The sequence below is a fragment of the Leuciscus leuciscus genome (assembly GCF_965113295.1).
Source record: "Leuciscus leuciscus genome assembly, chromosome: 2".
Lineage (NCBI taxonomy): Eukaryota > Metazoa > Chordata > Actinopteri > Cypriniformes > Leuciscidae > Leuciscus > Leuciscus leuciscus.
The window spans coordinates 35636791-35651104 of NC_138726.1; the positions used below are offsets into that span (position 1 = coordinate 35636791).

General features: G+C 39.4%; 1 protein-coding gene and 1 long non-coding RNA gene across 2 annotated transcripts in view; one reads left to right on the forward strand and one right to left on the reverse strand.

Moving 5' to 3' along the window:
• Positions 1–1931: 1931 nt before the first annotated feature.
• LOC309492283 lies at positions 1932–4036 on the reverse strand. Its single transcript, XR_014203500.1, has 2 exons — positions 3786–4036; positions 1932–3582 (listed from the first exon to the last, which is right to left on the reverse strand). It is a non-coding gene; the product is annotated as an uncharacterized lncRNA (long non-coding RNA).
• A 1631-nt stretch (positions 4037–5667) lies between these two features.
• The window catches only part of heatr3 (HEAT repeat containing 3), a 28718-nt gene continuing 20071 nt past the window's right edge, over positions 5668–14314 (forward strand). Inside the window, exons 1-6 of the mRNA XM_082161146.1 lie at positions 5668–5929; positions 6280–6452; positions 8195–8282; positions 8764–8867; positions 9111–9220; positions 9536–9676. Of these exons, the coding sequence (XP_082017272.1) occupies positions 5798–5929; positions 6280–6452; positions 8195–8282; positions 8764–8867; positions 9111–9220; positions 9536–9676 (748 nt within the window). The 5' untranslated portion in view covers positions 5668–5797. The remainder of the gene's footprint in view (positions 5930–6279; positions 6453–8194; positions 8283–8763; positions 8868–9110; positions 9221–9535; positions 9677–14314) is intronic.

Sequence of the window (14314 nt, forward strand, 5' to 3'; positions counted from 1 at the left end):
GAATACGAACAAGTTTTCCATTTCGCTCCGTTCCAAAGTTCCAGTTCTGCACATTTTTGTGTTGTAAATTTATATTACTTGAAGACGTGTGACCAATAGAAGACCGATACGTCCCGGCATGAGCTCTCAGCTAAATTTAACCTTTAAAGCTGCAGGTTTGTAGCGTTATTAAAGTGGAGTATATTGTACAATTTTACTAATTCATTATTTGTTATATTTTGAATTCATGTTTTAAAAAAGATACAGCATAGCGTGATGTCACATCATGACCGATGCAGTGTCTGAAGAAATTTTGTGTGTTTAAAGTCTAATGCTGATGTCTGTGAAGTGATCAGGGATCAAGCTTGAACAGCATGGATAATCATGTGCTGAGTGAACACAATGCCTATATACTGTCATTCTCAGGTGTAGGTTCAACAGGTTCATCATGTGGTATTTACATATAATTAATTTAAAAAGTATTTTTTCCCCTTTCCATTTATATTTTATGCATTACTGTAATGCATATTGTTATGTGACAGCCCTTAACAGTTAATTGTACCAATTAAGAGCATGTTCAGATGGATTAGCACTTCCTGGTGATTATTCCACTGACAGATCATATACAAAATTTGTATAAAGCCAACATTATAATAAAGCCATCATCTATCTATCTATCGTTGACAAATGTTTAGATGTGGGGTTAGGGGCTTAAAATATATCATTTTCTCTTTGGCTCATTTTTAGAAAGTCTTATTCTTTAAACTAAGGGGTCACTTTAAGGCTTTAAAAAAAGTGTCAACTGTTTTATGGGACATTACAACTCTATTGTATGTCTGTAAAATGTAGTAACTCACCCAAAACATTTAATTCATGCTTCAAAACCTAGTTGTTGTGTTCGTAAACCCCACCAAATTAAAAAAGGTTTCTATCATCATGTGAGCCCTACTGGTCAAAATGTTTGGATGCTTTTTTTCAGATTTCAACAGTAAAAGTTTACTGGGGAAAGTCAATAGCTACTGAAACTGTACACAAAAATGAGGCACATTTGTATGACATAGCTATTTATGTATACATGTGTCTGACAGATTTTGATAATTAAATGGATCATTTTGCATGTGATGGCGCACACGTTGAATATGTTTACAAGTTGCGAAGAGTATGACTATTTCACACCATGTGCATTTAGTTATTGTGCAAATTGTAGACAATAGTTGCATGCATACACTTTGCTTAAATGTAAAAAGAAATTAAAATGTGTGAGCAAGAAACTAACTGTTCAAAGATCTTAACTTAATGTTATGAGGAAAAAAAATCTCATTCAAGAACTTAGCCAAAGCGACTGAGAAAAACTGATAGTAAAATGAAACTATATACAGATATATAATTTTAGATGCACTATAAAAACTAAACTAAAACTAAACACTTGTTAACTAATAAAAATGCCCATTTTAGCCCATATTGTATATTCCAGCTATCCAGCAATATCCAAACATGCAAAAACGTGTATCCAATATTATTAGAAAATATATGTATGTTTGAATATCTATGAATACTAATGAGTTGTGCTTTGAATTTGTTATAGTGTGGGCACAGTAGAAGATGTTCAGAACTTTCTGTTCAAAGTTTTGGATGTTCAGGTATAAAGAAAAAATATGGGTGCATAAAATCAGTTGAACTAGTTTTAACTGGCTAACATGTGTAAACTGGACTCAGAAGAGACGTCAGGATTAGCAAACCAGGAATGGAGTTCCGTGTTCACTTGATTCAATGACTTTCTCAAGCTTTTCAGTGACGCATACAAACATAAAATTACTACAGCCACCAAACTTCCTTTTCTCTGTTTTAAACAGACACACACTGCATTGCATGCTCTTGAATACGTTTATGTCATTAATTATTGTTTATTCACCCTCTAAATTACTTCAGAGTGGGTCAAATTATAAAACAAATTACAGATTTCAAAACGCTAAGACATACTACACTCAAATTCACTGTGAAACATAATACCACACAATATCATGCTCTCAACTTGTAAAATGACTTAGACAAGGAGACAACGCCATCCTGAACAAAACTGTTCTTTGCTGTTACAACAGTAAAGCTACCATGGTATTTTGATATATTATGGTACTTACATGGTGCTACAAGGTACTACTTTAAAAAATGTAAGTGTTGTGGCATCATCAAAGTTTGTACTAATAAAAGTGACATTTTGAAATCCTTTTCTGGCATCTATAAGCCAGACAGCGGTAGATGTTTTGCTAATGGCTGGAATCTAGTTGTAAAATAATGCATTTACCCCCATGCACTTAATTTATGTGAATAACTGAGAAGAGTTTTCTATGTGGCAAAATGCCTAACAATTGAAGGAACTACAAATTTTTTCACTGGAAAGCCAGTCATATGATGAATCAATGCAGTCATTTTCCGTAAGCCAAGAGTTAAACCTGTCTGATCAGGTTGTTCTTGCATGAGTGATCCACATTTTTAGCATGACATCACAGTTCCCTCCTACACTGGGGTCCCAATTCAGAACGAAGAGAGGTGAAGAAAAGTATTTGGACCCACTCACTACGTCAAGATCTGTTCTGAAGTAATTCTTCTCTCATTGTTTCTGCAGCTGGATTGTGTGAGTTTTGTTGCTTTGCATAAGAGGTCAGATTGAAGCCTTCAGGGCAACAGCTGATGGATAAAGATCACACGAAAAATCATAACAATTATTCCTCATCTGCTCTTATGGCCTCTTTTTCTCCTCTTTATTCCATGGAAAATAAATATACTGATTCTCTTTTATGCATTTAGTAAATAAGTTTGTCTGTAAAAAGAAAATGGTTAGTGTTCCTGCATGTTGTTCCTCAGTGTCACCCAGCGGAGGAGGGCTGCAGGGGGCAGATTATGTCTATATACTGTAATTAAATTTCATTATGTGGTTTTTCTGACATCAGCGACAAACATCACCCATTTATTTTGACCTAAAGAGCTGTCTTTCCCCATTTTACATAACACCAGCCTTCCTTCTGCCGCTCTCATTCTCTCTCTTGGATGGAAATGCTCTATTGTAGCATTTTAAGGCAACATGGGGCCGATTCTGTGTTTCTGACTCTGTTATAGTGCTTGTGTGGGTGAAGATGGCTAGTCTAGAGGTCACTGTCTCATAAGGCAGAAAGCTGATGAGCTTGTCATGAGGTACAAACGCGCAGCCGTGTCCTCTATAAAAATTCATTGACTTCTCTCTTGCCCCAAACCTCAGGACAGAAACAATGAGGATAAATTAATATTTCGATAAAACATGAATAAATAATAATAAAAAACAAAACATTAGTGTAAACTTTTTTCTTTTTGGTGTGATTTAAAAAAAAAATTTAACTACATTTAGAAGTCTGAAACCAGTTGAAATGGACTCCTGTACTCTGGTGTTTTTTGCTGCAAGATTCCTCTCTTAATTTTGCTCTGTGGGATTCTGAACATCCGTTAGAAAAAGCAGAAATAATCTTCTGCTGTCTTGTGCTTGGGTTACTCACATGGTGGGGACTTGTAGATATCATCTAACACGCAACAAACAAACCTCTGCAATATGTTATGTCTTCTGGCATTGATATTCTGAAATTACAAGACATTTGATAAGTCTTAGAACATTCTGCAACATGTAAATCTACACTGAAGAGTGAGTTTTACTTCATGTCGAAATGGCAAATGTTTTAAAGCTGAGTGAACAATTGTAAACCATGTAACTGAGCGTGCTTGCTGGAGGAAAGTTTGGCCTATTTGCTTTACTCAAAAGAAAAAGCTCGTAGATCATTCACCTTACAAATGCCCATCCGACAGCCTCTCCATGCGGTTCAGCTTTCCTCTGGCCCAGGCGCTGATGGATATTTCACCAAACAGATGTATTTCGTCATCATGCTGCACTGTTTATTCGCACAAACATGATCTGAAAAAAGTGTGAAATTGCTGTGGAGAGATTTGGGACGTTGCGGGCGTAGTAACATAGAACAATACTTCCATCTAGTGGTGGTGAGATGGAGTTTGTGTTCACCCTCGTGTTCTTTGAGGGGATTTGATGATTGATGGTGCTTTTATGTTCGTACTGTGCAAAAACTTTGACTTTCTTGCATTTTAGAACATATTAAAGCAGGATGTGTATGAACGATAAAAAAATGAGTTCATGAGTTCCTCGTTCGTTATCATTGGGAGCCGTTATCAGTGAAATGATACAAGGACAGCTGACGCTGTGCTAGAGGAAACCTGGATCAGGAATCAACCTTTACACACATTTGTCAGTTTATTCAATATATTGCGGACAGAGAGAGGGAGAAATGTGTGTGCGTTGACGTTGAGATGTGTTTTTTTCTTTCATAAAGTGTTTCAGACCCATAATGTTGAAATCCTCTCTGATTTGCTGTATGTGATTTTGAAACATGCTGATTTTGGGATGAATTATGGGTCCTCTCAGGACAGTTGTTGGGGAGGTTTGCCACGTGCTGACTTGCAGGGGATTTGGAAAGGAAGACCCAGGGTCTCTAGCTCTCATTCAACACTGCACAGGGTTAGGAGAGGTCAAACCTGCGCTACTTTATTTAAGAAAGAAAGAAAGAAAGATAGAAAGTGGAATTAAAATGTTAAAACTGAGAACTTATAAAGTTATTTTATGTATGTGGTAGATGGAATTGCTATTTTCTCTATCCAAGCTAAATTACTGATTCTTGATTGGTTTTTTTTTTTTACACACTATTGTTCAAATGTTTGGTATCATCATTTTGGTATAAATGTATTCAACAAAAATGCATTAAAGTGAAGACATTTCAAATAAATGCAAATTTTCAACTTTCTATTCATTAAAGAATCCTGCAAAAACTGTATTACAGTTTCCACAAAAAATATTCAACAGCACAGTTTTTTCAACATAATAATAAGAATTGTTTCTTGAGCAGCAAATCAGCATATTGATGATTTCTGAATGATCATGTGACACTGAAGACTGCTGATTCAACTTTGCCATCACAAGATTAAATTACATTTTAGAACATATTAAAATAGGAAACAGTCATTGTAATAATATTATATACTGTATTTTTAAATGCATTTAAATAAATTCTGCCTTGGTGAGCATAAGAGATCGTGCCGAGCCTTAAAACACACTTTAAAATGATATTGGCCTGTAGTGTACATTTTCATTCTTTAACAAACACAAATAAAATAAAATAAACATAGGCCTATTCCCATCGTAAAAACTACAACAACACGGAAAAAAAGAAAGAAAAATGAATGAATGAATGAATGATTTAATTAATATTATTTTATATCCTGTTTAGGCAGTAAATGAGAGTGAATGATAGCAAAATAGACTCCCCCCCTCAGGTTCCTGAGAGAGGATGCAGAGGTAGGCTACAGTACAGACAGATCTCAAACACCATATGGGAATATTCACTAACTGTTAAAGATTAGACATGGGCTCTCCTGGAGGAGTTTATCTGTAAGAAGATCAAATGCGCTTGGTTTTTTTGATTTATGTATTATTCTGTGGTGGAACTTCAGATAGAGAAAACAGATGACTGGATGCTGACCATTTGACATCCAATATCTCCCTTGCAGAGTAATACGATTTCTTTTAGTCAGACCCAATTTCAACTGCAGTGTTTTTGATCCACAGGGTGGCGCGCTAGTCTTTTCGACGACACTTACTTTACGACTATCTCTTGCGCTTTACGGCAGCTGCTAATGTCCACATGGTCGCTCGTGTTGTGAGATTGGCCGAGTTTTAAAACAGTTTGGAGTTGATTTTACACTTCAAGTGTATTCCAAACACATTAAAAACATGGGGAAGACTAAGAACACCAAATTCAAACGACCACCGTTTTCTCCCGATGGTCTTGCAGCGACTCCTGTTAAACAGGCTGTTGAAGAATCAGAAGATGAAGACTCCCCGGCAGCGGAGCTACTCGATAAAGTAAGCTTCCAGTAATGTGACAACTCTACAGAGTTGCAGTAAATTATGTCTAGGAATCTGAATACCCCAAAACACTGAGATAAAAACAGTATTAGTGTATCAGGTTAATATGGAGTGTGTAATGACTGTGTCAGCTCTTTCTATGATGGGATGTTGACACTGAATAGATAAAGCGAGTCAGCAAACCTTCTTTACGGCTGAACTGACTGATGCAGCTGTCAAGCAAGTGAAATTCAGCTCTTCAACTTGAACCAGCCAGTCTTTCTTAATTTACATAGGTGGGTTCAAATATATCTCTGTTTGTAACCCTCTCTCTCTCTGTCTCTCTGTCTGTCTGTATGTATGTACAGTTACAGAGTCCATCAGCAGATGTGCGGGAGTACGCCTGTGCCAGTATCTCTCGTGTTGTACAGCAGAGTCAGACGATCCCAGGATTCCTCCAGAGAGATGCAGTCAGGAAAATTGGACCTTTACTGCTGGATCGCAGCCTGGTGGTCAGAGAGACTGCTGCTGGAGCTCTCAGGTACACACACACACACACACACACACACACACACACACACACACACACACACACACACACACACACACACACACACACACAATCTTAGTCTATCACTCAGGTGAGACTTACATTCTACACCTGAGCTGTAGTACTATTCAACCACCACTTTGCTCATAATTTACTGAGGTAAACAATTAATCCTGGGTTTTCATAAGTGGGCGTTTCATACTGTACTTTCCTGAAACCCAGGTTAGTGTTCTTATTTGCATAAATGCGGTCAGGGCTGGACTGGCCATCGGGCATACCGGGCATTTACCGTATTTTTTTTTTTACGGCCCATAAAATTTGTACATCGGCGGCCCATTCGTTTTGTTTTGCTCAATTGGCGGCGCTGGGTTTGTGCCGGTGTAATGCAGTGGTTATGCATAACCACTGGGCAATGGGTTCCTACATTCATGACATAGCCTAAGTTGTTTGAAAGTAGTTCTGCTTACCGCAGGCTCTACACTCACTCATCTCTCTCCTCATCCTCCTCACTATCATCATCAGCCACTGGAGCTGATGAAGGTCCTGCTGCTGTAGAAAACATATTTTGACACATTTTACAGTGTGTGCTTGAATGGCCTGTTTCTATTTTTCACACTATTTCTCTGCACATTCCTTGCATTTCTTCTCCATCTCTCTATTCAAAATTGGACTATTTTGACAGATACATACTGACTGCACGCTCGCTCTGAGCCCAAAGGGGGAGGTGTTTAAAGATGTGATTGGGCCAGCCCATTGTCAATCAAGAAAAGAACCAATGGGCTGCTGATCATGGGCTGGTCTGTCAGAAAAAAACAACAACAACGAACTCTGACTTTTTTTTGACCAATGCATTACACCGGCACAAACCCAGCGCCGCCAATTAAGCAAAACAAAACCAAACGAATGTACAAGTTTTATGGGCCGTTAAGACAAAAAAAAAAAAGTATGAGATGTATCGGCCCAAAAAGCACGTCAGCCCACCGGGGAAGTGCCCGGTCTGCCAGATGGCCAGTCCACCCCTAATTGCGGTGTCAGTGTCACTGTTTGGACTAACATAGATTTGCATGTGACCTGTACATAAAGGGTCTAGCTATGTGCATCCTCATATTATATTGTTGACTGTACTTTTTCCTGAATGGACTATAAGATAAGCATCTTCTTCACTCAAATTATCAAACTTTTCATCACCATTTGACACTTTTTTCCTTCCTCTCAAACACTGAAACTACTGTTTATACGACAAACTGTGTTTCTGTGACTGCCCAAAACACATGAATAAAAGGCTATCAATTTGCTGTCTTTTGCTAAGCATCTAGCTGTACTGCATCCATTCACACTGTACAAATTTACCACTGCAATGTAGGGTTAAATCCGTAAAAACGTTGCCATAAAAAGCCACGCAAACCCTGCTTTTAAATTACAAATGTGAATTGTTCTTCTACCCAGGGTTAAAAGGGTTTTAGAATAGCAATAACCTGAGGTCAAGCGTAGTGTAAAAAGCCCTATAGAATCTGTCACACAGACTGCTTGAAGAAGTCTAAAAAGACTGCGTCAGCATTTATTGTGTAGAAAAGAAAAATGGTAAATATGTATGCCATTATTTCTCTCTGGAATAGTTTTTCTAATGAACTTCTTAGTGAATGATATGCTTGCTATCACTTTTACACAGCTCTTTGATACAAGACTCCTCTGCTTTGGGGTTTATTCTGTAAAAATTACTCTCTGTTTTACAGGAATCTTAGTGCCTGTGGAGGCCCTGAAGTATGTGAGGACATGGTGAGACAGGATGTGCTGACATCTCTGTCTGCTGTCCTGAGGGAGGTATGAATCAAGGATCAATTCACTTTAAACTTTTCTCTGTTTACGTATATGATGAAACATGCACAGGCTAGTAACGCATGTATGTGAAAACCATCTAAATGTGTAAACTATAAATATAAAATATAAACGCTATTTTATAGCTAATATATAAACGCTTATAATAGGCTTACCATCGTGAATGAGGGTAAGGCAAAACACATTTTGGAAGAAGGATTGATGATGTTTTGTCTTGAAATTAAAATGTTGTTAATATTGAACAAAAAAGTTACATAGTGTACCTTTAGATGGAAAATGAGTTAGGTGTACTGTACTGGCCAGTAACTTCCAAAATAGTCTTAAACCAACATAAAAAGAATTGATAAGGTCATGGATCATTATCCTGCCTGAAAAATTGTGATATTAACACCGCCCACCCCTAGTGAGGAGGAGACATTTATTTATTTATTCATGATTCTCTGTTGTGTATGTTTGTGGAGAACAGTGCTGTGCTGGCTTTGACGTGACGACCTCTCCTGCTATGAAAGGACAGAAACACACGGTTGAAGACGTCGCCAATGAGGCAGTAAATTTACTTTGGAACCTCTGGTAAGACTGAGATCAAACTAACTCCAAAGTCTTTTTTGTGGTCATGACAGATTGACGTTTATACCTAACAAGAGTATTAACAAATGTCTTAGAAATGCCCTTGAGTGTTTCTTGTGACCACTTGACAGTGCATCATCATGCTTTATAGTGTCCCTAGGGCAAGAGAGACACATTCCCGGTTACTCCTGGTGTTTTAAACTCTCTTTTGTCCACTTTCTGTCTGTTTTCTTTGTGGCTGTGTAGTGAGAGCAGTAGCAAAGCAGTGTCAGTGTTCAACAAGTCTGGACTTCTAGATATTCTTCTACACTGTCTACAGAGGCACCCTCAGAATATGGAGCTGGCAATAACAGCAGGTACACACACACACACACACACACACACACACACGCATCCTGACTGAAAGATTTGTATCATGGTTTACACAAAAATATTAAGCAGCACAGCTGATTTTAACATTGATAATAATTATAAAAGATTCTTGAGCATCAAATCAGCATGTTAGAAGTATTTCTGAAGGATCATGAAGACAAGTTATTTCAAGTTAAATTAAATAATTCAAAATAGTACTGTTTTTACTCTCCCTCAGATTGTTACATTTCATTCTCACTCTCCTTTATTTGGGACTATTTAGAGGTTGTTTGTGTATGTGTTTTTTTTCCCCTGTGTAGCTCACTGCTTGCACACAGTAACAGAAGAGAACTCAGAGCTGGTGCGCAGTGTGAATGCAGGGGTATTTGGCATCTTGGACAACATTCTGTCCACCACACACACCAGTATGGAATACACTCTCCTGCGCACACTGGCTGCAGGTAAAACAACACAACACTGGCCGTGTAATAAATATTTTTACTAAATACATTTACTACATCCAACCTTTTTTACAACATACAGATGGTACTCAATAACTGTGCGTTCACACCGGACGCGAATAGCGCGTCAAATTCGCGTCTACCGCGTCTAGTTTGACGCTTGACCACTTTGTGTTAATTCGCGCGTCTGACGCGCATAAAAACAAAAGTTTGAAGCGAAATTTACGCGCGTCAGAGGCGAAAGTTTCGAAACCCGTTGGCGGCCATCTTTTTTAGATGTTTATCGAGCATTAGCAATAATCGAGAGAGTCACCGCTCGTATATGCTCTGGAGAGCAGAAACAGCTGCGTAGGGGACATCGTCGCTGTACTCGGGTCCACCAGACCCTCCGGAGGGTTTCAGGAGTTTCACAATTTGCTCCAGGAGCTAGGTTTGATGGACCTAACGATGAGGACGCTGACGAGGACAGCGTAGGCCGTATAAGGCCTCGGCCTCGAGTGGTCTATGCCTGTCGAGCCCGCGCTCTACAGCCCGGCGCGAGGTTCACCCTCGCCCGCACCCACCTAATCTGTCATTTATTTTTGTTTTGATAATAAATGGAGCCAGCCTCCAAAAGTGAAACTTGTCCTGTGATTTAAAAAAAAAGTTTTTATACACTAAATTGTGTTTGTTGTCTTTACATTAGAATAATAATGTTTCATATAATCTAGAATAGATATGGAATAAATAGCATTCAATACAAAATGAGTATCTCTCATATATTGAAATCGAGTTTTTATGTGAAAGATTTGCTTTGCACACCAAGCATTTTAGTCATATTACAAAATAATTTATTGAGGCCAAACATAAAATAACATTATAAACTGTCACTTCACCACGTGACAGCAGCAAGCAGGCTCCTGATTGGTTAACGCTGCGCGAATTGACGCAGAAGTTCAGATTTTTCAACTCGGGCGGCAGACGCGAATTCGCGTCAAACGCGAGAATGCACCAAAAGCACTACATAAAACATTTTCGCGTAACGCGCTTAACGCGCCAGACGCTCAATTCGCGCCATTCGCGCGAACTTGACGCGCAAATGAGGCTTATTCGCGTCTACCGCGCCGCGCTCTACGCCTCATTCGCGCCGCAGGAATCTTTTACGCGCATAAAGCCTTGGTTATACTTTCGCCTGGCTCCGCAGCGCGAGTCTCCACAGACTGCGCGCGCACCTCCGCAAACGGACGAGGCGTTTATACTTGACGCGCTCGCCGTTGTACTATTCTGTGAAACGATAGGGGGCGACTCGAGTAATTGTCCTCTAAACCATCAGGAATCAGCGGTGAGAAGAAAGCTACACACGTGACACTGTTTATTTTAGTATACCACCACCAATACCACACACTACAAAAAGAATTGTGTAAAACCCAGTAAACCCTGAGATTATTACTCGTGACAATAAAACGAAATATATGGATATGAGAATGTGTATACAATATAACTAAATTAACAATCTCTAACATATTTTCTAATTTCATTAAACATTTCATTAAGTTTCGTGAACATTTTTATTAAACATGGACCTTTATGTTAATTAAAAATACTTTTTATGCTATTGAATGCTCATTTTTTAAATGTAAGCAACTAATTTAGACGTGCAAACTGGGTGCCGGTGTGGTGAGAAGTTCGAGCTCGGCCAGATTCGGCTCAAAGTCGCTCATCTTCGGATGCAGCGCCGCGCGCGTTGTTACAAAATCTGCCGTGCACACCGCCAGGCGAAATGGGCCCTTGCGCACCCAACGCGCGTGACCGCCCACACCGCGATGACGTCATTTTTGCCGCACGCACCTTCACGCTCGTGCGGACGCGTCGAGTATAAACCAGGCTTAACGCGTCTTTGCATTGACTTAAAGCCCAATTTATACTTCTGCGTCGGGTGCGCGTAGAAGGTACGGCGTAGCATACGCATTGACGTGTACCATACGTCGTACCCTTCGCCGTACCCTGACGCGCACCTCCTCAAAAATGTAACTACGCGTCGCGGCGACGCGGACCGCAAGATCTGTGATTGGTCGGCTGGATAGCATCGCGTTTCCTCCTACGCATTTCCGGAATGATCTTCTGCACTCTGCACCGCCCGCCCGCCATTTTTAAATTCCGAAGATCAGTGAAGAGCCATGGAAATAGACCAAGTGACCGAGAGATTGCTTGAAGAAGTGCGGAAATACAGCCATCTGTATGACTCCTTCAGTCGCCATTGCTCGTAGAAACCTAAACTCAAAATAGCCGCGAGGAATGTAAACACAGTGGAACTGGAACATTAACCCTCTGGAGTCTGAGCGTTTTTTTGGGCCCTGGGGGTGTTCTGACATGCCCTGACATTTGTGCTTTTTTCAGTTGCTTATAAACATATTAATGGCAAAGGTGTAAATTCACTCTATATAGCACAAACAGGACTACAATAATATGTGAGCCACATGTATGTACATGTTTTCATTTTTGAGAGAATAATGTTTATGCGTGGTTATCGAAAAAACTAAAAATTAAAATTTTTGAAATAAGACCACAAAACACATACTAAATATGTGGCAATAAGACTTTTGACTTATGGATGTCGTCGCCTATAGTTTTTTCTTCAAAATTATGTGAAAATAGTCTTGCTTTATCGTTCACATAAAACCATACATTGATTTAAATTGATGTAAAACAGGTTTTGCTTGGAAAGCCAATATGCGAGGGGGCGTGAACGAGGAGTGGTTTACACCTTAGAATACACCCACTCTGCATAATGATGAGCCATTCACTCAGGTGTGACACTGACTGAGCCACAATGAAAGGACAAAAGATATATTTAGAAGAAGACTTATATTGACCATTTAAGATTTTGCTTACATCTATCTTGTAAATATGTTTTGCTATTTTATTAAAATGGTTACAATTACAACAATAATTACAATTTCAACAATATTTCAAGTGTACTCTTTCTTTGTAAAAAAAAATGATTATAGGCCCTACATTTTATCTATGTATTCATTAGTTTGAATATAACCAACATTGGAACAGCTAACATCTTAGTTGATGACTTTATTATTGACAAAAATCGTATTTTATATATAGAAATGGCTAAACAAAAGCTTATTTGATGTGGCAGTATATTCTACAGTAAAAACTGTACCCAAATCTACTAAACAAAATGTTGTCTTTCATATTTCGTCTGACTGTAACGTTGTTTTCATGAAATATTAGGGCATATTGTTAATTTGCAGTTTAATACGTTGCTTATACAAATAGCCTACATTTTATTTCAACATTCAGTCGATGTTTACTTATCTCAGTATAGCAATACAGTTTGCTAAAACATCATCATTCATTCACACACGCGATTTAAATTTAAACTGTCTTTGCCAGCTGTGGTAAACAGCGCGCATTCATGCCGTTTATTCATTCATAAACAGAAACCCACGTGAAGAAATTCACGTGAGAAGGAAAAAACTTACTTGTATTCCTCAGCTCGCTCCTCGATATACCCGCACTTCTGAGGGACATTTTCGATTAGTATTATTCCTCACAGCGCTGCAAGACGGTGTAAACAATGATCTAAATAAACGTGTGTGTTTTCTCGAGCTGATGGGGGCGTTCACAGGATTGCCTCAGCCATTTGCGTTTGAATAGCGCGCGCTCTCCGTGGGCGGGGCCGATTATAACGTAATGAGATGAGATGAGCTCGACTGGAATCGCTCTCTTTTAATACAGATTTCACAAGATGAGAATAATAGTTTTTTTATATAAATGACTTCATTTAAAAGAAGAGAATTCAAGCTTCATGCCTGTCTGTCTGTATGTCTGTTTGACTGAGTATTCGCTGAGTTATTGTTAATTTTCGGACGCGTTTCAGAATGGACTTCACTGGCAGAGAGAAGGCAGAACTCGCTTCGTGTTTATTTTTCTTTATTTGGCAAAAAGCACAACACTTTGTTTTTATTGTGAGTATACACAAAAATAATACACATTTAACAGAATCGATTGATGTATGAAACTCCTATGGAAAATCAAAGTCAACAGAGTATTTATGTGTTTCTTTTACACTAATAAAAAAAAAGCGAGCTGGTATCGCCGGCGATACCGTAGACCTCAGGGGGTTAAAACCCACCCGCGCCAACTAGCCTTTCGGCGGTGTAACTGCAGAGCAACACAGACATTCGCAGAAGTATAAATGCTCACGACGGCGTCGCCTACGTGCGTAGCCTACGACGTACACTACGGCGTACACTCGACGCAGAAGTATAAATTGGCCTTAAGGCCTCATTATACTTCTGTGTCGGACCTACGCCGGAGCCTATACGCCGTAGGCAACGTGTTGGTTTTAATTTATACTTCTGCGTTGTTGGCCGCGTTGACGCGCACCTAGGGAGCATGTGAAACCCCGAGGGAGGGGTTCTGGCAGACCAATCACAGCGCTTGCGTCCGCGTAGAATTGATGCGTTGTTACATTTTTGGAGAGGTGCACGTCAGGGTACGCCGAAGGGTACGCGCGCTACACACAGCCTATGACGTAGCTACGGCGGCAGTTCGACGCAGAAGTATAAATAGGCCTTCAACATTGAAATCACTCGCGCCTGACGCGCTATTCGCGTCCGGTGTGAACGCACCATAAATAGG